General features: G+C 46.0%; 1 protein-coding gene across 1 annotated transcript; it reads right to left on the bottom strand.

Annotated features, from left to right (window-relative positions):
• Positions 1-9,900: 9,900 nt before the first annotated feature.
• Positions 9,901-21,078, bottom strand: LOC143023055 (uncharacterized). Its single transcript, XM_076181528.1, has 6 exons — positions 20,966-21,078; positions 18,871-20,887; positions 15,057-15,061; positions 14,043-14,139; positions 10,680-10,775; positions 9,901-10,221 (listed from the first exon to the last, which is right to left on the bottom strand). Exons 1-6 carry the CDS (start codon positions 21,076-21,078, stop codon positions 9,901-9,903), a joined length of 2,649 nt encoding a protein of 882 aa, XP_076037643.1.
• Between the last annotated feature and the right edge of the window lie 3,927 nt (positions 21,079-25,005).

Below are 25,005 nucleotides of genomic sequence, written 5' to 3'. Positions count from 1 at the left end.
GGAAAGAGTGGTGTAGGTAGTAAAGTCCAGGAAGGAGCAGAAGTACTGTGAGATGACCCGCTTAGTAAGTATATAAGCAATGTATTTCAATCTACCTGTACCATCGTCTCTCTGAAGAAGACTGTCGAAACGTTAGAGAATAAAGTACTTCTGCTCCTTCCTGGACTTTACCTACACCACTCTTTCCATACATATATATGTATGTACGTATGCATGTGTGTACGCGTATGTATGTATCTGTGAATGTATGTATGCATGTGTGTATGCGTATGTATGTATCTGTGAATGTATGTATGCATGTGTGTATGCGTATGTATGTATGCACGTATGTATGTATCTACGTATGTATGTATGCATGCATGCATGTGTGTGTGCGTATGTATGCATGTATGTGTTATGCATGAACGGCCGAGTATTGGCATGCATAAAGTACCCAGAGTGCTAGGGTATAAAAATATATACGTAGGTTTCTATATCTAATAAGTACTTCTGTATACATAGGCTTGGATACACAAAGGGAGCCCTATCAATATAAAACAGTGAATAGGTTCAGCACTAATAGTTCAGCAGTAATAGTTCACGTCCACTGGTCCTACAGGATCCAATCACCATAGTGTCTCTGGTCCAACTGCGTTGGCGGGAACTATGCCGTGACGTCATGGCGTCACCGTGACAAAGGTAATAGATATAATATGCAACAGCATCCTAGACTACATTGTCCTAGCTAGGTCATCTATTATACATAGTTCCTATGCTCCGTTACACATGGGAAAAGTGTCTCCTATCCTGACATGTGTTTATAAATGTATGTGTGTCGTATGCCTATGGGTGTCTATCATGATCGCGCCATGCGCGCGGGAATATCAAATACCCAGACATAGACACATGTGCCACATCTCCCCCCCCTCCCCCAAAATCGATGTATTCATTGAGCCGTCGATTTGTTGCGTGCGGCCAGTCTCGCTGAGCGTCTTGGTCCATTGGGCTGGCCAGTTTGATTCGTGGGGCGAGGAGTATTGCCGGTAGTGCTCGTTGGAGACTCCTTCATGCCATCACGGGCGACACCTGGCTCAGGGATGGGGCGGAGGAACTTCCGGTTGCGCCACAGGACACTTCCGGACGCTGTCTTGATGAGGTAGTCCCTGGTACGTCCTTGTCCCATTATGTGGCCGACCTTACTCCATCGTCGTGACGTAGGATCCTGGATCCTGACCGTGGCTCCAACGGAAAGTTGTGGGAGCGGCTTCGCGTGTGAGTCGTACTGCTTGATGGTCGCCTCCATTCTGGCGGCTGCCTTCTGCTCGCATTCAGCTGTGGCAGCCTGCCACTCAGGCGCAAAGGACCTAGAGTGGGCTGGGACGCAGGACCGAAGGGGGCGTCCGAAGAGGACCTGGGCGGGGCTTCTTCCGTCGGGGTTGGGCGTGTTCCGTATCTCCAGGAGACCCCGGTGGAACGCGTCGCTGTGGCGAATTTCTCCATTGGGCGCGACCTTGATGATGAGGCGTTTCACGGCCTTGACCGCCGATTCTGCATGCCCGTTGGACTGTGGGTGGTAGGGGGTGGAGACGTCGTGGCGGACGCCCCATCGTCGCAGGAATTCAGCGAAGTCATAGGCCGTAAACTGGGGTCCTCCATCCGTCCTGAGTCGTACCGGGACGCCGAAGGTGCTGAAGAAGTGGCGGAAGAGCCGGATGGTTTGGGATGTCGAGGAGTCCGTGCCACAGTGGCCCACCGTTGCCCATCCAGAGAGTCGATCCGCGTACACCAGGAAGTGCTTCCCAGCGGTGGTGAAAAAGTCTGCGGAGACCGACTCGAACGGTCTGGAGGGGGGCACATCATCGGTGAAGTAGGGCTCACGCTGTTGGCTCGGCTGCAATATCTGGCATGGCTCGCAGGAGCGTACTGTGTTGGCGATATCGGAATCGATGCCTGGCCACCAGACCGTTTGCCTGGCTCGGCGTTTGGTGGCTTCAATACCACGATGGCTGTCGTGAAGTCGAGCCAACACACTTCTGCGAAGAGCTTGGGGGACAAGTATTCGTGCCTCTCGGAGGATCAAAGGTCCGTCGATGCAGAGGCTGTCTCTGAATTTCCAGAAGGAAAGTAGAGCCTCGTCGAGTTCCATGCGTGACCGTGGGAATCCCTTCCCGACGAGAGAGGCGAGTTGCACGTACGTGGGGTCCGAAGATGCTGCCTGACGGAGTTCGTCGAGTACTGGGTCCGTTGAGTGTGCAGGAGTTGCCGTGGTGTCGAGTGTTGGAGGGCCGGAAAGGGCATGGAGCGTGGCAACATTGCGAGTCACCACGTCGCGGATGCAGATGCTTGTTTCATCGCCCAGGGCGACGTCATCTGCCAGAGGTTTGTCCACGGGAGCTCTTGAGAGGGCATCCGGAATGCATAACTCTGAGCCCTTACGCCATCTACTGGTGAACACGAATCCTGCAATCTTCTCCCGGAGGCGTTGGAGCCTTGGGTTCTCAATACAGTCCAGAGTGTACGTATTGAGGATCGGAAGAAGGGGTCGATGATCCGTGATGTGTGTGAAGTCCTGGAGGCCAAGCAGGAAGTATTTGCACTTCTGCATGGCCCAGACCGTAGCCAGCAGTTCCAACTCGATCGTGCTGTACCGTGTTTCCACGTCCTGCAGGAATCGAGAGCCGCACTGCACGAGTCGCCAAACTCCCTCTTCATGTTCCTGTAGGAGGGCGTACCCTATGCCATTTAGACGAGACGCGTCCGTTTGGAGGGCAGTCGGTAGTTTCGGGTCGAAATGGGCGAGGACAGGAGGTTGGGCGAGGGCCTGCTTCGTCCTTTGGAAGGCGTCCTCCTGAGCAGGTGTCCAGAGGAAGGTGTTCCTCGGGCTGAGTAGCGGGCGAAGAGCGTCTGCAGTTGTAGAGACGTTGGATGTGAATTCGCCCAACTGGTTCACTAGACCCATAAACGATCGGAGGTCTGTGATGTTGGAAGGTGTTGGGAATTCCGTAATTGCCTTTATTTTCTCACCGTCGATGGCTACGCCGTCTTGAGACACTGTGAACCCGCAGAAATTGACACTGGGAGCAGCAAGAGTCATCTTGTCAGCGTTGAGGGAGATGCCATGAGTGCGGCATCGGTTCAAGACCTCACTGATGCGACGTATGTGTGTCCCGTAGTCGCTGTCCCAGATAATGATGTCGTCCACGACCTTGGCAAGGTTGGGAATGTCTGCGAGGGCCTCGTCACCCCGGCGGTTGTACTCGTCGCCAGTTGAACAGAGGCCCATGGGGCCCCGGCGGAACATGTATCGTCCGTACGGAGTGATGAATGTCGTCAAGTGGCGGTCTCGCTGGGCTAAGGGGATTTGCCAATATCCCTGGATAGCATCGAAGGTTGAGAAGTACTTTGCCTTCCTGTCGATGCGACTGATTGCCTCGCTTGGTGTGGGGGATGGGTGGGTTGGGCGTAGTACCTGGCTGTTTAACTTTGAGGTGTCCACTGTGATGCGCACACCACCCTTCGGTTTCGGCACCGCTACGAGGGGGTGACACCATACGGAAGGGGCATCACCAACAGGTTCAATGATGCCTTGGTGCACCATTGCATCGAGTTCCTTCTTTACGTCATCTTGCCATGCGTGTGGGATTCGTCTTGCGGTGTGGAGTGCGAACGGCTTCGCATCTGGCTTGAGATGTATCTCCATAGGCCTCCCAGTCATTTCCCTAAGGGCCTCGCCGGACCTGAGGTCTTCCTTGTGTCGAAGGACGTCGGGCCATGTCTTCTTGATGCAATCTGGCAGGTCAGCTACTGTAGTTGACGGGGGCGGGGCGTGAGAGATCGGGAGGGAGCTGTGAGCCGTAGTCGTTGGAGAGTGTGTGACCGGCTGTGGTACCGAGTCGTCGTCCCGTTGCAAGCGGCAGGCGTTGCCGATTGGTTGGTCCCTCGGCAGTTGGGCAGGGTATGACGAAGGTATGAGGTGGAGCTGCATCGAGTGCCACCATGACAGCAGGGGGCGCGGCAGGTGCGTCACAACATTGATCCAGCCGTCGATGGTGGTGTCTCCAAAGGACATCGTAGCATACATGGAGCCGATGGTACGTCCTTGGAATGCAGTATGGTCCGGGTTCCGCAGGGCCAGGTCCTTTGCTGGGTTGAGGCTGCGGGCGCTGATGCCCAGATCCTTCATGTGCTGGCACCCAATGACCGTTGTATCAGATCCGGTGTCCGGGATGAATCGAACGTTGCCTTCAACGTCACCAAATTTGACCCTCACAGAGATGGTAGGAGTCGGGGGTCCGATCCTCCCATCTGCCGCCCGTATGTTGGCAGATAGGCTTGACACTATGGCCATCTTCCGAGGTAGTTGGTTCTTCTGCTTCGGTGGCGGGATGGGTTTCGGGGCAGCCGTGGATGAATTGCACACCTTCTCGAAATGTCTTCTCTTGGAGCAAATCCGGCAGACATGCGTAAGAGCTGGACACGTTTTTCGTGGGTGTTTGGGGAAGACACCGCACCCTGGACAGGCCTCACTCCCTGGTGGAGTGCCGCCTGTGGGACCTCGGGCTGTGCGTTGCATCTTCTTGTAAGTTGACACAGCACAGGCCATTCCCGAGGTGGGTTGGTTTAACCCACGGCGAATAGCGTCCGTAGTGCCACGAGCGGTTTCCCTTGCACGAGCGATCGATAAAAAATCCTCTAGCGTCGCGCTGGAACTCGTTTGTAGGAGTTGGCGTACGGTTTCGACGTCTCGTAGACCTATGATGAGTTGGTGTTTCACTTGTGTATCACGGCAATTTAACCCGGTGCACAGCTCAACTTCACGTGTAAGCTGTGATAGACGCTCGTAGAAGGCGTTGACCGATTCTCCATTCTCTTGCTTGCAGTTCGAAAATGCCAATCGTCGTACGGACTCATTACACTTCTCCCTGTAATGCACTCGAAGTTTGTTCAAGATTTCTTGTACAGGGAGAGTAGAGTCGCGTGGTACTCCGAGAGTGTCCTCTAGGAGTGATCGTACACCGTCATGTAGGTATGCACGGAGTGTGGCCATTTGTTGCGTGTGCTTTAGCGAATGGAAGTTTGTTAGGGTGGAGAAATCGTCGAATTTGGCGGACCATGCGTCAAATTCCTTGTATGACATCTCCGGCATCAGTATGGGAGGTGGCTTTGGAGGGACGACGGGTGATTTGGTGGAATCCGTGGAGTTATTTCCATGTACCGTGGGGGTTGTGAGAAGACGAGCGAGGGAGCTCGCTAACAACCTGAGTACATCTTGCTCATCTTGGTTTGCGTTTCCGGGTGTTATGGAAGTGTCTGGCTGTGAGTTGTCGGGGGATGATTGATCTGGCGTTGCCATAGCGTTGGTTTCGTCAAAATCGGCCAATTGGCGGGCGAGTTATGCTATGCACGTAAATCAACACGCGCGTGAGATCAGTGTGCAGTAGGCCCCGGGCAGGCGGTGAACGTGGGAGGTCTCTCCGGAGGGAGAGGGGGCTAATGACGCCTTGGGTACACCGGCTTAATCCACAGAACATACGCACTATGATAGCACAGAACTCGTACACAATGTAATCACCACAACACATACGCACTAAGTTAGCACTGAACTTGTACACAAAGTAATCAACACAGAACATACGCACTATGTTATCACAGAATTATGCACAACGGAATCACTGATAAGTACAGAAGTATCTCTTAACTTTCACTGCGCCATGTTATGCATGAACGGCCGAGTATTGGCATGCATAAAGTACCCAGAGTGCTAGGGTATAAAAATATATACGTAGGTTTCTATATCTAATAAGTACTTCTGTATACATAGGCTTGGATACACAAAGGGAGCCCTATCAATATAAAACAGTGAATAGGTTCAGCACTAATAGTTCAGCAGTAATAGTTCACGTCCACTGGTCCTACAGGATCCAATCACCATAGTGTCTCTGGTCCAACTGCGTTGGCGGGAACTATGCCGTGACGTCATGGCGTCACCGTGACAAAGGTAATAGATATAATATGCAACAGCATCCTAGACTACATTGTCCTAGCTAGGTCATCTATTATACATAGTTCCTATGCTCCGTTACACATGGGAAAAGTGTCTCCTATCCTGACATGTGTTTATAAATGTATGTGTGTCGTATGCCTATGGGTGTCTATCATGATCGCGCCATGCGCGCGGGAATATCAAATACCCAGACATAGACACATGTGCCACAGCATGTATGTATGTATATATGAGCAGTAATTCACAAGAACGCGTGAAATTAATTTGCAGGAAAAAACACTGGGAAATAGGAAACTTAGACCGAACGTTTTCGTCTATTTAAAACATCTTCAGGAAATACGTATTCCTTAATAATAACTTAAATAGACGAAAACGTTTGGACTAAGTTTCTTATTTCCCAGTGTTTTTTTCTGCAAATGTATGTATGTATGTGTGTGTGTAAGAGGCTAGTAGAAAAGGCAGAAAAAGGGGTAGAAGACGGGTGTTACATTTTATAGGTTAGGTGTTTATGAAACAGTATAGCGAGTGAGCGAGCGAGTTGCATAAGAAGTTCGCATATAGATTTGTAACAACGAATCTGGTGAAAGGATGGAGAAGATTCAATGGGTTCACGAATGTAAGGTCGCGCCCTATGTGAGGATCTTAGATATAAAGTTAAAAATCACTGGACTAAAGAAATCACTGCGTCACTGCAAAGCTCGCGTAGGATCTTGGATACGTTCTCTCGTGGGGTTCTTTTGGAGCACGCTGTATAAGAATTAACTGAAGAAATATAGAGAAAACCCAAGAATTTAATTCTCCTAGACAGAAAAATATATTGAAGTGAGAGGTAGAAAGAAGCCTGTCAAGGAAAATAACCAATACTAAGTGGAACTAACAGTCTAGAACTTGACAAAGTTGGATGGTTGAAGGCAAGAAGAGGGAGAAAGTGACGAGAGGGGCAAAGGAGGGCGGAATATGTATGTTTGTATGTATGTATGTATGTATGTATGTGTGGATCGTAGGGGTCGGGAAATGATTGAAAGTCCGGTGAGAGCCACTCGCACTGTCCCAGGCGACTCGAGTCCTCGGGCGAAGAGTGCCGTCTGATGTGTGGAAGAAGGCCGAGGGAGGCACTTGGGACTAGTGAGCGGCCAGACAGACAGACAGACACCCACTCGCTCGACAGAAAGTGGACCACACTCGACGGGACAGACATGGACGCGGTCGTAAATACCGATCTCTTCTTGGCCATACAAGAAACTCTATTCTCTCGGTCATTTCTTGGGCATGGGGAGACTGCCTGAATCAAGGTGTTCTTCTTCCTTCCTCCCCACCCTCTCGGGGGAGGAAACGAAATCGGTTGTGCTCACGGCACTACATAGCGTGGTGAAGCCGACTGAAGACAAGACTCGTCGATAGCGGGTCTCTTACGAAGCAAAGGAAAAGGGGGTGCTGCTATTCAAGGCTATGGATGGCAGGCAAGCATCAATGTGATCAATTCTGCCCAAGGTTTGTGCAGGGAGAAGAAAACGTGAATTGGACAGGTGTCTGGAGCAATAGAATCTTTGTTTTGCATTGTATAGTCTTTATTTTTTTTTTCATGGGGTCAGTATAAAATGCGTATATTTAACTACCCCTGTGTTTCCGTATTCCCACTGCCGGTCTGTCAGGAAGCGCCAAGGTCTGGCTGCCAAATGTACGGTCTGGGAACATTGTGGGCTCAGGTATGAGAAAAACCCAACAGTACAAATGATCATATTTAATAATTAATCAACGTCCATGTAAAATATTTTCTAAACATAATATTAGGATACTCTTTTGGATACTTTTTAGAACTAATTTTATACATTGTTTCCATCTGGGGTACCTTTTTTGAAATATATATATATATATATATATATATATATATATATATATATATATATATATATATATATATATTTCCTCCTCTGAACACTGCTCACCATTAGTGGGCGTAAGGGCGACATAAACAGTAGTACGTAGCTGGCTGGAATATTTAGACATGAATAGATGGATACGCTGATACTATGCATACTCTCTCCCTCTTTCTCTCACACACACAAAAAGAACATTGGTTTTCCCTTTTATCTAAGCTCCTTGAGGATGAAGGGCCATCACTGATCCCGTCCACCTCGTGGGCAGGAAGCAATGCAGCAAGTCAAAGCAGCTGGAGTTGGTGGTGGGGTCATCCTAAAATGCGTCCAGTGGCCTTCAGTCGCATAGGATAACTATCTATACGGTTGCAATCACTTTCGAAACGAACATATACTGCAGCTGAATAATTTTGGCAATTTTCATAAACTTTGAGACATTAACAGGAAAGTTATCTGGATGTGAATTGTCAGACTTGCAGCGTCCAGCAATCTGCAAGTGGCCACCTTCCTTCTTCGTCTCTTCCCCTCTCCCTCCCTCTCGACCTCACCTCCTCACCCACAAAAGTATATGAAGAGGGCTGACCTCAAGCGGTCACCCACAAATGCGACCATTATCTTTGTTCCGATTACCTGTCATAAGATTACAAGACAAAGGCTCCTGCGTGGTGTTCCTGGGAGCGCTGAGGGGCGTCATCAAGCAGCAACTGGATCAATATGGCACACCACCTCAGACCCCGAACCCACCTAACCACGAGATAACCATCTCCCGTCAAAATGATCTCCACGACAAGTCTAGGGAAGAGTGTGACGTCATTAAGGGCATCACGAAAAAAGGAGATACTACCATTGATGAGAGGATTTTTTGCAGGCCAAACCTGACCAGATCCCTGATAATGAGGAACAACACTACACCAAAGATCCCGAAGGAAGCCTCTACCAATGTCATCTACAAGCTTTCATGCCAGGAGAGCCGCCGTGACGGCTCTATCTCTTACGCTGGAGGAACCTCCACTACGCTTAGAAGACGCCTCCAGTACCACCGAAGCCAAGCATCCATTTTCCAGCACTTCATTGGCCACCACGAAATGACCCCTCCTCACTCCCATAATAAACTCCTCGAAAACACCGATATACTCCACAGAGAGGCATCTTTTATAAGATTGAAAATTGCTGAAGCTGCGTCTATGTAATCCCAGCATCCCACCATCAATGTCCATCAAGCTGCAGACTTCGCGACCCTCAGCGGCCCCAGGAACACTACGCAGGCACTTCAGCCTAACAACACAAACACCACCTTCCTGCCTGTAAGACCGAGAACTAGAGGCCAAGCCCAGAGCTTCCACCGCTCACTCTGGATCACCAGAAGTAAGACCCAGCGGCGGCGGCCAGTCAGAGTCCATTATTCTACCCGAGACTGGTGGCCTCTCCTACTTCTCCCAGTGACCTCACCCTGTATTAGGAGTAAAGGTCAGTCAGTACCAATTATTCTTCGCCAGATTTTCAACAAGACCATCTAGATAGACATCATAATAGTTGGCATTCATCAGCTCCTGTTTTTACAGCTTCATTCTGTAATGATAAAATAATTAGTAACTATGCTCAAACTTTGAACAATGAGAACAAAAAGACAAGTCTTAAAACTGAAGAACTTGACTCTAAAGAGAGTCAAAGTTATTAGCGCAGTTGACTTCAATGAATCAATCATTATATACGGTATATATGTTTTGTTAATAACAACTGCGCATTCTGCGCTACAAAGCTTCTTGAGTAGACTTTCAAGTCTTCTGAACGTAGATTTCTGGTCTTCACAGGACAGACGGAATAATAAATTTCCAGTAGACATTAGGAACTACTGTTGAGTAGGAGTATACAGACGTTTCGCTCAACGCAGTTAGCATTTTCAATGTAACAGAAGCAGAGAGTACAAGACATAATATACATTGAAAGAAAGCTCTGGGTGAGGTCACAACATAAGACGCGGGGGGAGGTCATATTACAAGTGTGAGGTGACGGAGGAATTTGTCACTGTGGGGCAAATGTTCATTGGAGGTCAGAAGTCCAGCGCTGCCCAAGTGTCCGGTGAGGGCCAGTTATGCTCTCTAAGACTCTGGCGGAACCATGACGTGCAACGTCAGCAGCAACCTGTAGAAATCCTGTACTACGTCCCGTCGCTGCATCCCCTCTCGCGCTCTTCTTGAGACACCTGTTCCCTCGCTGCACTGCGACTTCGAACTGCGTCTTCCGCCGACGTCTGTCCTCGACGCTTCTGCGACTGCGCAAGACGGAGCTCGCGGCGTCTTTGGGCGTTTCTCCCACGTTGCTCTTCCCTGTGCTCTTCGGTTTGCCTGGCTCGCGTCTCAGCTGTGGAGCCAGTCTCCTTGCATTTAATTACGCTTCCGTTTTCTTCTATAGCAATCAAAAAATCAAATAGTGGAATAATAGAAAGTTGGCGAGCGTATTTGATCGGTGCTGATTACAGACCGACGAATCACTTTCATTCATCAACATTTGTATAGATCGTGATTATCATCATCGGGCACTTCCGTTATTGTTTCTAGAATTTTCCACTTGAGTGAAAGACAATTCCAGTAGGTTTATTCAGGTACTAAGAAGCTCTAAAGTTAATGCTTTGTTTTGCTGAGTTGAATAAAACTACTTCGATTCCTTTGCAACGATGTGACGTCATGTCGGACACGCTGAAATTACGTGACGTCATGTCGTGTTCATCCAGTGCAAAACCGTAGAAGCTTTTAAAAGTAAAATCGCGAAAGAATTGTCTACTAGAGAAGACCTCTACAAGTACAACTTTTCCTGCTGACCTCTCGGTGCTTAGGAGGGGCTGCAACAACCTCCACACTATTAACACCACCACAGCGTCCAACCTTGGTATGTGGTCTTATTACCCTTCGGGGTACCTAATGGCCAATACTAAAGGTAATTATTTTTCCGCATCCGGGGGTCTTTGGGCGACTTCGCTTCGCTCGTAGCCAATCAATAGACTCCGTTTCCATGACGTCATCGCTCTCTTATATATACAGATAGATTATCATTATTATTAGTGCTAATTTTATTAGTATATTTTTATTCATTTAGTTTTTATCTAATAATTTATTCTGTTTTCCTTCTTTTATTTTATTTTGTTGATTTATTCTATTGATTTATTTATCTTTATTTTTAGACGACACTGCAGCAGCAGCATACCCTGATCAGAGACGAATAAGTTTTTCGATTATTTATTTTATCTTATTTATTTTGATCATCTCATCCTTATATTGGAATGCCACTCATGTGCTCGTTAACAATCATTTATCCATTTTTCTTAAAAAAGAAAAAAAAAAATTGCACGCCTCGTAATTATTCAGCATTTGAGCCCTGGATTTATTTATTTATTTCTAAGGGGAGGAGGACTTGTGATTTTCTGCACACTTGCTCCCAACTGTGCTCCAGTCTTATTCTGACCTCGCTTAAGCGACGACGAGACTTCCCCATTACCGATTCAGCCTTGCCTAATTAATTTGGAGTGGGTGCATTGTCAGCCGAGGACAAATGAACTCAGTGATGCGGGTGTGCACAGTGCTTCAACGATTTTTGGTGACATGTGGCGATTCCTGTTCTCGGGTTTATCTTTGGTATTACTGGAAAGTAAACGTATTACAGTTACACCAGATTAATATGTCCGGTAATGAGTGTAGCTACAGAACGCAAAGGGCCTTCCCTTAGCTGGTCAGAATCACATGGCGATATAAAATGAAATATAGACCCCCCACCCACCCACCCACCCCCAGGAACTCGACACAGGGTCCATTTTCTATAGCGGAAAGTGGACGCGGGGTGTCCATTTTCTATAGCGGAAAGTGGACCCCGGGGTGCCTTTTCTAGAGCGGAAAATGGACTCCTGGGTCCATTTTCTTAAGTGGAAATTGGACCCGGGGTCCATTTTCTGTAGCGGAAAGTGGACACCGGGGGGGTCCGTATTCTATAGTGGAGAGTGGACCCCGGAGTCCATTTTCTATAGCGAAAAATGGACCCCGGGGGTCCATATTCTATAGTGGAGAGTGGACCCCGGAGTCCATTTTCTATAGCGGAAAATGGACCCCGGGGGTCCACATTCTTTAGTGGAAAGTGGACCCCGGAGTCCGTTTTGCTATAGCGGAAAGTGGACCCCAGGGTTCCATATTTTATAGTGGAAAGTGGACCCCGGACTCTTCAATTAATATTTTTGGATGCAGGATTAATATTTTCTTTATAAATCATGATATAGAAAAAAGAAGTACAATAAAATTTCATAATGAAAAAATACGGAGTTAGAACACTCGTCGCTTCAGTTTAGCCGTTTACGAAGACCTAATTGCTGTTAATTAATACACGACTTCACATCGAGGAGAGTACCAGGAAGGAAGGATTGGTAAGAAGAAGTATGGCAGGAACGAGCTTTAATAGAATGAGGAGGGGCACGAGGAAGAGGAGGAGAAGAGGGAAAGGAGGAAGGGAAGAAATGGGTAAATAAGGAAGATGGGCGTTTGGAAGGGTGGAAGGAGGGAGGGGGAGGGCGGGAGGGAGAAGCAGAGAGGGCGGGGAAGGAGGAGACACTGGCGGATCCGGGTGGGTGGGGTGGGGGTGGGGAGTCTGAAGCCCCCCCACCCCCCCCATCCCCCCACCCCCAAAATATATATATATATCTGTTACATCTCATTGTCAGGGAAGGGATCCGGGCCGGATAGCGACTGTCAAAACAGCGACAGTCATAATAGCGGCTTCATAAGGGCGACGTAATCAGGTGAGCGACTTTCAAAACGGCGACTGTCATAATGGCGACCGCATTATAACAGCGACTGTAACAATAGCGACTTTACTACCAACCGGTCAGAATGGTCGCAGACTTATGTTTCAATTGCTTGTGTTTTCGTGTTTGTATTTACGTGTTCAGTTGTGTTTACTTAGTGAGATAGGTTCAGAATGAAATATGCTCAAAAGATCACAGACTTATGTTTCTATCGCTCATGTTTATTTGTTCGTGTTTACATGTTTGTTCACTTTGTGAGATAAGTTCACTGAAGTGAATTTACTGGTCGGTCGCTCGGTCGTCGGTCATAGTAATGTTTGGGTTGTTAAGACTTGAATACAAATGGCAAAAGCCGACAAGAATGTGAAGAAAAACACCATGTGAGCTCGAAGCCTATATTGGTAGTACAACGTTTCGCTCGTTAGAGCTTTATCAAGAACACTAACATTGGTGCTCACAGAATGTCCCACTACTTGAATATTACTTAATTAAAATAATGGAAGGTCGTCGGCAACAACAAAAGGAACCAACAAGAAGACTAATCCTCACCCGGACACTTGAGCCGAGTAATATTCAAGTAGTGGGACATTCTAGCAGGACCATCAAGGATCTGACAAAACAGCAGAACAAAAAGGACGCACGTTGGGGCAAATCCAATCCTTCCTCCCTCCGTGGGTTGGTGTTCTTCCCCCACCCCTTACCCACCCCACCCCTCCCTTGCTCGAGACCTTCCCCCGTGGTCCTTCCGGCTGACTATATGGCTTTCTGTTGTTTGGCTTGACTAACGTTTTTCTTTTTAAATCATGTGACATCTATAGCTAGTCCAAATAATATGTTGTTTTCAATTCCCTTTAGGTTTCAATTTTTTATTACTGAGCAGTTTCATGCAGTTGATGCGATGATGTCGCTGTTATGACAATCACTCTTATAATACAATCGCTATCATGTGGTCGCTATTGTGATAGTCGCTGTTTTAAAAGAGTCGCCGTTGTGAAGTCGCTCTATTGACAGTCGCTGTTATTACAGTCGCTATTCGGAACCCGAGCCGTCAAGGAACTATTTGCTCTATTTTCTTTTTAAACCGACCCTCCTTTTGATGTGTATATATCTAACGTATTTCGGACATAATTGACACTGTCCGAAGGCCGAACCGGACCTGTAAGTAGTCATATGACAGCGGCGTCATGGTGGTGTTGGAGCGCAATAATTGGCTTTCGTCGGTTTCAGTTAGATAGAGCGTCGTCCGATGGCGTCACGATGGCAATGAATGCTGATTGATGTTTGTGTGAACTATCATCACCAATGTTACAGTATATGAAATGCGGTTAACACTTTCATAACAGTTTTTGTTTATATTTATTTATTTTATCTTATTTTGTTTTATTTTTTGCCGCCATACAACTTGTAGTCTGCTTTTCAGGAAGAGCCATGTTTGTGCCTGGGTGTAAAGGTTTTTGCCATTGCAATCTAATTCATTGACCATTTCCTCAATATACCTTTGAAAATGGCTTCAAAATGCTTCTAATATGGTTCACATTTCAAATCTCCCAGCTGATTCGAGTCGCTTTGCTCGCTATCACTCGCATCCCACTCACTCATACATAATTCAGCCCCCCCATATATATATATATATATATATATATATATATATATATTTATATATATATATATTTATTTTTTTCAGGATCCGCCATTGGGAGGAGGAGGAGGAGGAGTTGAAACCGAGGAAGTAATGCACATAATTGGTAAGCGAAACTGTGAGTCCTACCTTGTGTATGCACATCAGTGACGTATCGGTTTAAAATCGAAAGAAAAAGAAGAATCCAGACAGACAGACAAACAGAAAGGACAACAGCGCGAGACGAGGCAGAAGCGGGCAAGACAGACAGACAAGCGATGGAGGTCTGGGCGTCAATCACGCTGATTTGACTCGCAATAGAAACACATTCACAATTTTAATTCCACTCCCCCCCCCCATCCTCTCCACTTCCCTCCCTCCACTCTAGCCCCCCCCCCCACATCCATAGAGCACAAGAGGCCCTATCTTGAGCACTAAGACAAAACGATGTTGATTTGCGATTGAGAGTTGTTGCCCTGTAAGATCACCCATTTGTGTACTGGTCAGTAGTGCTGGGCAAATACCACTAATTTCAGTACCGGATTTACCGGTAAAAAAACTATGCCATTACCGGGATTACCGGTACTTTACCGATTAAAGAGTGACGTCCCAAGTTCGAGTCGCCTTTATGACTTAAATCTTTAAAGAAATTTCATCCTTCTATGGTGTGAAGTCACAACTCAAGTTTTGTAACGTCACGATAAAAAAAAAAAAAAAAAAAAAAAAAAAAAAAATCCTGCCTCCTCCTGCATCACCAACGGGCGAGGGAAGCACCAACCCACCCCACATGCCTACCATTGCTGAAGGCAAAATATAAAGGAAAAAAAGTATATGCAGATACATATATTTATGTGTATATGTATATATGTATATATATATATATATATATATATATATGTATATATGTATATATGTATACATATATATATATATACATATATATATATATATATGTATATATATATATATATATATAAATATATGTATATGCTAGTGGTCTACTTTGCATATATGTATATATGTATATATATATATACATATATATATATATATATATATATATATATATATATATATATATATATATATATATATATATATATATATATAGGTCTTTTCCGTTTAGCGACACGCCGAGTTTTTCGATGCAACTTTCACAATTAATATAGTTTCGTATGCTGGTTAACATTAATTAACATTAACATTAATTAACATTATTATCTATTTTTTATTTGTTTATTTATTTATTTATTTATTTATTTATTCATTTATTTATCTATTTATTTATTTATTTATTTTTTGAGAAATTAAAAAAAGTGCCGAAAAATGGTTTTAAATGCGAACTAGTTAACATGGCGCGGGACAGTCTTAACGGTAAATATTTTACCAGCAATGCTTAATGGTAAAATTTTACCGAGACCTTAGCGGTACATACTCACTTAAGGGGCCCCCCGCCCAAAATATTTTTTTCTGAAGGATCTTGTTGATTTTTTCTGTGTGATATCTAGGTCTGAGGAAACCTTCACAGCTTGAGTTTTATTCAGATTTGACAAGTAGTTTTATATTTAAAAAAAAACGTAAAAAATACCATATTTTTGAGCTTCTTTCAATTCCTATCTCCTCTTACAATTTTTATTCGATGTCTTCCATTTTACAGCAAAAGAATCTTCTACACATATAAAAAACAAAATAGAATTTTTTTTAATATCTTTGTTTAACACCGAGGATTTTTTTTTTTTTTTAATATCGAAAAAAATGCAAAATTTTGACCTTGACACGTTATTAAAAAAATTCTATTTAACATATGCAAAAAACTCTCTATTTCATTTTTTGTCATATATCTAGCTATTAATAGAGACCTCATATGCAAAAATCGGTTGAAAATTGAGGGAGGAGATAGACTTTGTGTATCAAAAACTTACATTTTTCAGAAACGAGTGTTAAAGGTTTTTTTTTTCCTTAGTTTGAATAAATTTTACATTGGACCTCCTAAGACCCATTGAAAACAGGTTCCATTGTATTTTCATGATGATTTTGCATCTTTCAAGTAACTCGGGCACTTTGTACCCTCCTACAGTGTAGGATATTATTTACTCAAAGTGAGGGTCTCATAAGCCGCCACCTCACTCTTTGTCGCAAAGTTTGAGTTCTTGGTCCAGAATGACCCAGCAAGGTAGTCTGATTGATGGGATTCAGCTCTCTTTCTTTTCTTGTGTTTCCTTTCTGGTGTTGGAACAGGCTCTTGCTGCATCAGGGACATCACTGTGAGGTTTGAGACTCTAAACCCAAGGTGTTGCAACAAGGAGGCATCCTTGTAGCCACTTGTTAGCAAACAGTTGTTTGCGTAGAGACAACGTGTCTGATATAGGTGTAGAGGACAGAGGATCAGGTGCTGAGGATGTGGATGTAGATGGCAGGGAGAGAGCTGCTGGAGGGAGTACTAGTGGTGGTGGCGGAGGTGGTGATAACAAAGTTGATGCTGGGGTTCTTTCTTTCTCCCCTTGAGCTGCTAATGTAGACGTTCTTATCTTCTGCAAGTGTGCCTTTTGTTTGGATAGCTTAGGCATGGCTAATATCTTCAAATATCTCTTCACTGAAAAATAGATGCGAATTTCACACGGCAAATTAGTGAACGCGGCAAGCTAACGTGTACATGTCCTTTACTTTGTAAGGCTCAGGCCACTGCTAGTCGGGCAGGCTGAACTTCCTCACACCACATACTCACGTGCATGCCGGACGTAAGAGAAAACTTTATGAGTGCATCAAACGCAAAAAAAAGAAAAAAAAAAAAAATAGAGTAAAATATGGTCAAAACGTATGTAAACAATGGTCGTGCGCAGCATGTGGCTGCCGGGGGGAGGGAGGGTAGGCCCTTTAAACCCTTTAAAAATGGCGGTACGATAAAAACACTTTACCAGCATCTAGAGCAAGATCCCTACTATGTATTTATGCAATAAAACATTTTTTATTTATTTTTTTTTCTTAAATCTGGGGGCGGGGCCCTTAATGGTAAAAGTTTACCGGTAAATTAGCGGGACACTGGTCCCGTCACTCAGTACCACCATGCCGAGACTTACCGCTCTCTGAGTGTTATCTGAGTGCTTATCGGTTACCGGAACCTTAACGGTACAATACAAGAATTTTTACCGGTAAAGTATCATGTTGTTACCGTTTTTATCGGAAACTTTACTTGTACCTGCCCTGCCCACTACTAGTGCTGGGCAGTGCGTGTGTTGAGTGAACGAGGGGAGACAAGAGAGCGATCAGAGAAAAGTGCAGCGGAAGAAAAATATAGAGAATAATTAGCTCAGGTAAGATTGACAAGCGTTACGAGTGAAAGAGAAAGTAGCTATAATAGAAGAGCCTTCGACGAAGAAGCAGGAAATAACGATCGTGGATAAGGTAAGTGATATGTCGCCCCGCGACAAGTACCTAATCAGTGTACCGCCCCCCCCCCCAAAAAAAAAGCGGCCACCCCCCCCCAACTGAAATGAGCAAATTGAAAATTGAAAACACTCATTGAAATAATTTTATTAAGTGGAATTTTTAATTGGCAGGGCTAAAGATTCGTCAGCCATCAGTGCTAGCCCTACCATTAACCCCCTCCCCTTCTGAAATGAGAATAATATATGTGTATTATCATATTACTATTAGCCCCCCAAAAAATTTGCTCAGCCCCCCCTCAGCCTCCCCAACTAAAAATTCCTGGCGCCGCCGCTGAGCTGATTACACCGATTTCAGACTGGCTTCTTTCCCAATCACAGCCATTCCAACACATCACAGAAACTTCACATGCACTTCTCACCATACGTAACGCTGCGTGTCCCCACATAGGTCATGGTGTTAACACCAAAACTACAAGCCAAGACAATACGTTATTTTATTTATTTATTTATTTTTGCGGCTTTTTGGATTTTGTCATGTTTGCAGCATTGTGTAGTGTTATTGTGATTCAAAAGTACTTACTTGTGCGTCGATGACGTCGGTTCTTCGGTTTCGGTCGCTCCTGGGTGGGCCCTTACATTCCTTTGCGGCACTTAACTCTCCACTTCTCTAGCCTAATTCCCTACCTCCTAACCATTAATGCTAGCTTATCATATCCCCCTTTCCGGGTACTGTACACTCCACTCACACTCGCATTCACCACCACCCACGCGCGGTCCTTGTTCGGCACTGTGCCACTCAAGCCAACGTGAGGCCACCCCCCCCCCCGCATTCGGGTGGGAAGGGGGATACCAGCGCTCGTGCCCTTTGACCCCTTCTCCCCCCCCCCCAGAAAGAGGGGGAGGGGGTGCCAACCGTCCGTCCCCATCCTCTAGAGATCACCCTTCTCCTCGTCTTCTCCTTCCTCTACATCTTAGTCCTGTAGCCACCTTGGCGGGCGTCTTTCGCGCTAGGGTCTCTGAGACACCCCATCCTCTTCTGTTGTCGCCCCGTGGCCTTCCTCCTCATCTTCTCCTTCACTCACTATCCGCCGTATATCCAAGATATGTCGCGGCACTCCCTCAACAGAAACATTGTTCCGGGAGTTCACCTCCGTCACTGTCCCTCTCGTCCACTGTGACGTGCACTTCCTGTCCTTTGGTCTCACCCATACCTCCTCCCCCACCTGCACTGAGGCGGGGCCTTCTTCGGCGTTGGCCGGCAGTTTCGGTCTCTGCAGCGGATGGCGCCAATCATATTTGAACACAGCCTTTTGCGGAACCGAGCGGTCGTCTTGGCCTGACCTGGGGGAGATATTATACCAGAAAACTGCCTCCGTCGGCGGTATTCGCGCCCTCTCAGCTATGGCCTTAATTGTACGATGGTGTCGTTCTACTATCCCATTTCCGCTCGGCCGGTACGCTGCCCGGAAGAAGCGTCTTGTGTTCCACTTGTCCAATGTACCTTTCAGTGCCTCCGACCGAAACGCCGTGCCGTTGTCCATCAGGACTTCATCCACTGGGCCCCGCTCCAAAAATACCTCGTCCATCACCCGCGCAATCTCTTCTCCAGTCTCCGCCTTCAGTTCTCGCCAAATGCCGGACCGCCCTGGGCCGCAGTCGACCATCGATAAGTATCTGGTGCCTTGATAGTGGGTTACGTCAATTGTCAGCCGCCCCCAGTTCTCTTCCACGCAGAGCTCCCCCGCTGAATGCGGTCTGGGGGCTGGGTTTATGGACTGACAGCGGGCACACGCCCTCACCGCATGCCGCACCTCTTCCCTTGATATGTTCGGGTTAACCTTCCTTGCCAGGAACAATGACCCATCGACCCCTAGATGATGCGTTTCGTGCAACTCTTTCGCACGAAAGGACCCAGCGGCGCACATCTCGAGCTTTTCTTCCTGTTCTTCCTTCGCTTTCAGCCAGCTCCTCTTTACTCTGGTAAGCGCGTCCGCTTTGTTCGCCTCCGAGGATACCTTCCTCACCCTTATCTTCATGCCGAACTCGTCGATTAACTCTCTCAGGATCCCGAGGCGGCGCTTCACCAGGATCTCTGCAGCTCCTTTCGTGCGTACTCTCTTTTCAGCCGTCAGCACCGAGTTCATCCACCCCGCTACCGTGGCTGAGTCCGTCCTGATCTCGATCTCACGCAGCCCCCATTTCAGCGCCAAATTTGTTCCTTTTATGACCGCGTCCAACTCTGACACGTTAATATGGTGGTAGTCGTCCTTCTTCCGCTGCCACGCTCCATCTTCGACTATCACGTTCCCTATCTCCAAGACGGCGCCGGTTGCGATACTACTCGCGTCGCACCATACTACGCCATGGCTCTGCTGGGGCGCGTTCCACTGTCCTCTCACAGGATCATCGTGCATCGTCCTCTGGACAACGTCGCGCATCATGGTTAGCGTGTCCTCATCAACCTTCTCTCCCCAATCTTTCGATCCCGCCCTCCTCTTAATGTAGCTACATGCCCTACGAAGCCATCCGGCGATCGGGTAGTGGCCCATTAATTTGCCGCAAAGGGAGAAAAGTTCTCGTTTACACATTTCGTCCGTCACCTTTGGGATCTCGTTCCCTCGCTTGAACATCAGCGTTCCTGCCGCGTTCCTTTCCAGTCGCAGTCCCAACACCGCTCCTCCCTCCAACGGCTCCGGTTCCTTAGCTGTCAATCCGTATCGAGCCAGATGTTCCACCACGTTCGATGTCGATACTATGCCATCGTCCACCAGTATGTCGTCTAGGTACGAGTCAGTGCCCTTCTTCATCGCTTCAGTCTTCCCCAGTACCGTCTTCAGGATTCTCGTCATGATCCTCGGGGCCGAGCTGAGCCCAAAACCAAGTCTGGTCAAGCAGTAAATTCTCTCTTTGTATTTTACTAGCTGGTACTTCCATAACTTCTTAGTCACGTGAATTTGCAAGTAAGCCGCCCGCAAGTCTACAACGGCGGACGCCCCCCTCCTTCGGCGCCACCTGCGTAGGGTCTCACTACATACATCTACAAAATCGTCGCCAGTATGACACTTCACGAACTGGTTCAGCTCTCGGAAGTCCAGCACCGGTCGTACCTTTCTCTTGGTTGGCTGCACTACCGCCATCAAGGGCAGGATTCCGCCCTCCACCGGTTCCTCCCAGGGACTCAAGATTCCTTCCTCGATCCATCGCTCCACTTCGAGGTCAAAGTCCTCCCTCACCCCCTCTCTGAGGGTCCGTGTGTAGCAGTCGACTTTGTTCTTCAAGACGGGCGAGCTTTCCTTCGGATACCACTCTACCTCCCACTTCCGGCCGTCAAATTCCGCCCGGAAGTCCTCGTCCTCAATCGTGCACGGCGTCGCCCTCTCCTCAGGGTGGAGCTTCGGGCCAGCACCGCCCTCCGCGGCTCCCATTGCCATTCCTACGTCCTCACCCGGCCTCGGTCGGTTCTTCATCCTCTCTTCCGAGTCCTGCCTCATTCCAATCCGTACGAGCCCACCGATGAACGTGACTTCTCCAAGCTGGGTAATTCCGTCCATTCCCAGCACCACGTCAATTCCCTCCAGAATCGTTCTAATGACGAGCACTCTTAGTCGTATCGGGATACCCTCCACTATCATTTCAATTTCCTGGTCGCCATCGCATATCGTCTCTCTCCCGTCGACTGTCGTCAGGGCCACATCTCCCCGTCTGAACTCTTGAACTATATCGGTCCTCACGATCGTGGTTGAACAGCCAGAGTCTATCAGCGCCCTCGCGCGTCTCCCTCTCACCCAAATATCCACGATCGGCATACGACTGAACGGTGTCCTTACATTTCCTCGGCGGCCCCTCGCATAGTGGCCGCCGATGTCCCGTTTCCCTGACTGCAATTTCGGGCCATGTGCCCTGGCTGATTGCACGAGTAACAGATAAGCTCTACCTCCTTACAGTCCCTTGCCAGGTGACCCAGTCTCCGGCACTCGTAACAACGGACCCTCGACAGCCCGCGCCATCTGTTGTAGTCACCCCCGAGCTCACCCGTTCTCCCTTCTCGGTCCGTGGCCACTCTCGCCCGCGCGCCTTCTCCTGCCGAGGGCACTCTCCTTTGTGTCTGTTCGTTGAATTGAATTGAATTGAATTGAATTGAATTTTATTTGGATACAATCATACATACAATAAGTACAATACATACAAGACTCAATATTATACACAGTATATATAATTGTACATCCGAGGATGGCACAGAAAGTCAAAAGACTTATTTCCACTGTGGTCCTCATATTACAATTAGGAAAGGATTATCATAGAAAAGCTAGGTTATACGAAGTGTAAATTAGGATTATAAGAAGTGTAAATTAAACATATAAACTATTTTCTTCAGAGAGAACAGTGTCTAAAAGATAACATTTAACTGATTTTTTAAAACTACTTTTAGATACAATTGATTGAATGTTGGTCGGTAAAGAGTTCCAAGCAATAGCACCAGTGTATTTGAAAGTACTTTTCCCTAACGAACTATTAAACCTAGGTACAATGACAGATGACCTACTAGAACGAGTTCTCAGGGAACGAGCATTTCTGACAAGTGTAAACGTATCTGACAAATAACTGGGACAAGAGTCGTTCACAATTTGGTGAACATGATTAAGCTTTAACTGAGCAACACGTTTCTCAACAGGTAACCAATTTAACAGTTTAAAATGCGTATAATCTAGATGAGTACGTGGATGAATTTTCAAAACGGTCCTGATTAGTTTGTTTTGACATATTTGAAGATTACTCTTAGATTTTTTAGATAGGTTGCTATACCAGGAAGAACAAGCATAGTCAATATGACACTGAACCAGGGCTGAAGCTAGTAACTTCATTGTCTCTACATCTAGGTATTTTTGTATTCTTGCCAAAAATTTTGTTCTGGAGCTGACCCTTTTAATTATTTTTTGTGCCATAACTTCTACCGACACATTTTGATCAATTTCTGTTCCAAGATATTTGACAACAGACCTAGGTTGAATACTAGTATCATTACATTGGATATTGAAGTTGGGAGCATTTTTGAGTTTTGGATTGGAGCCAAAGAGAATGGATTCTGTTTTACCTAGATGTAGAGACAATTTGTTATCCAACAACCACTTGCTGACATTCAATAACTCTTCACTGAGTAACGTCTCAATCCTATTTACATCTTTGCCAGAAACTAGTAAGGCTGAATCATCGGCATACAACAGCAGTTTACAGTTCACAGCAGCTTTCATGTCATTCACATACAAAAGAAACAACAGCGGACCTAAAATGCTACCCTGTGGGACACCACATGTTATTTTTGCTGCTTTTGATGTTGAACCATTTACATTCACAATCTGTTCTCGACCTGTTAGATAAGACCTCATCCAGTTAACAATATCTGATTTGAAGCCTAACGCTTGTAGTTTGAATAATAGAATATCATGATTTACAGTATCAAAGGCTTTCTGGAGATCTAGCATAACCATTCCACAGTAATTACCTTTGTCAATTTCACCTTTGATGTAATCAGTCAAATTGATCAAACATGCATCAGTAGAATATGATTTTCGAAAGCCTGATTGTAAATCATAGAACTAGTTATTGCTTTGAATATATTCATAAACCTGGTTATAAACAACTCTTTCCAAGACCTTCGATATAATACCGAGCACTGAGACTGGCCTATAGTTACCGGAATCTGTTTTGCTACCCTTCTTGTACAAAGGAGTAACTTTTGCTAATTTAAAATCTTTGGGAACTTTGCCCTGTTGAATCGAAGTATTGATTATGTGAGTGATGCAGGGAGTAATCTGCTCAGCTGAGTCATTCACAAATCTGGCTGGAATATTATCTAGTCCGGTAGCCTTAGACCTGTTAACAGTCTTCAACATTTTATACACATCTACATTAGCAACCGTAGACAGAGCAAAGGTGTCATAGGATACACCCTGACTCCAATAATAATTATTAATGTGTTCTTGGCCAAAATGACCTGAAGGTACTGGTAAATTATTTACGAGGGTGGTAGCAATGGTGGTGAAAAAGGAGTTAAATTTTTGAGCCACCGCTACTTTGTCGAAAGTAACGATCCCATTAACATTAAGACCAATGTTACTACTTTTGGATTTTAGATTTTTGGAAGAACCTAACTGTTTGATTGTTTGCCATAGTTTTTTGGGATTGTTTTTGTTGGTTTGGAGAGAATCTTTGTAATATCCTACCTTAGCTCTGTCTACCATAACCTGAACCTCGTTCCGTAACTTCTTATACATAGCGAAAACAGATTGATCTTTTGTTTTCTTATACTCTTTTAAAGCCTTATCTCTCCTGTTGATCATTTTCAAAATGTCACCAGAAAACCACGGCTCGGAACGTTGTTTTATTCTGATTGATTTTACTGGAGCTAATTTGTCTAATACCCCCATGAACAGTGCTTTAAAATTATTCCAAGCTTGATCAACATCTGTACAATTGACGACTGAAAACCAGTTAACCTCGGACAACCTTTCGCAGAACAATTCCTTGCTGTAATGCTTAAGAGAACGAACTTTTATGGTTTTATGCTGATTGATTTGTTGTTTGGAAACTTTCCTGATACAATACGTTGCTCTATGGTCACTCAAACCAATATCAATTACTCCACTAGAACATATTTTCTGAACATCTGATACCAAAATAAGATCAATAACAGAATTAGCAGTGGCACATACTCTGGTGGGTTCTGTGATAATTTGTTTCAGATCATTCATTGAACAGAATGACTTTAGCGCATTATGCAGAGTAGTCGAGGTTGATTCTACATGAGTATTCAAGTCGCCAGTTATAATCACTTCATTGTTCAGAAAGTCTGTGGAATTGGAACACAAATCCTCAAGCTTACTATAGAAGTCATGTTGCCAGGGCGGTCTATAGCAGGCACCTACGAGGATAGGCTTAGATTTTGGCAAGAGAATGTTTATCCACAAAGCCTCTAACTCACTGTTCATGTCTGTCCGTTGCTCAAACGCGATGTCGTTGCGTATGTAGACAGCCACGCCGCCTCCAGCCCGGTTACGATCTCTCCTCACGATGGTGTAGTTGTTGATCTCTACCTCCGGATCCGCTATCGTATCTTCCAGCTTGGTCTCGGTGAAGCATAATACTGCAGGGGTAGTCCTCCGGGTAATCTCTCTTACCTCGTCCAATTTTGACGTCAGGCTGCAAATGTTCAAGTGAACAATTTGTAGGCCCTTGCCCGACAAACAGGACAGCTTGGCATCCATCTCATCGGCCCTCACGGGGTCAGGGCATTGATGAATGTCGCCAGATAATAGCAAACATATTGCTATTATAACACTGTTGCTTCCTGGTTTGATGTT

The sequence above is a fragment of the Oratosquilla oratoria genome, unplaced genomic scaffold (genome assembly GCF_046742065.1).
Source record: "Oratosquilla oratoria isolate Oo_2021 unplaced genomic scaffold, ASM4674206v1 SCAFFOLD294, whole genome shotgun sequence".
NCBI lineage: Eukaryota > Metazoa > Arthropoda > Malacostraca > Stomatopoda > Squillidae > Oratosquilla > Oratosquilla oratoria.
This window is presented reverse-complemented; position numbering and strand designations above follow the sequence as displayed.

Coding starts and splice junctions, on each gene's coding strand:
- LOC143023055 (XM_076181528.1), bottom strand. CDS start 21,078: ATGGCAATGGGAGCCGCGGAGGGCGGTGCTGGCCCGAAGCTCCACCCT. Junction 10,776..14,042: donor TGAAAAGCAGACTACAAGTT/GTATGGCGGCAA, acceptor ATTGGCCATTAG/GTACCCCGAAGGGTAATAAG. Junction 10,222..10,679: donor CCCCTCCTAAGCACCGAGAG/GTCAGCAGGAAA, acceptor CTGGCTCCACAG/CTGAGACGCGAGCCAGGCAA.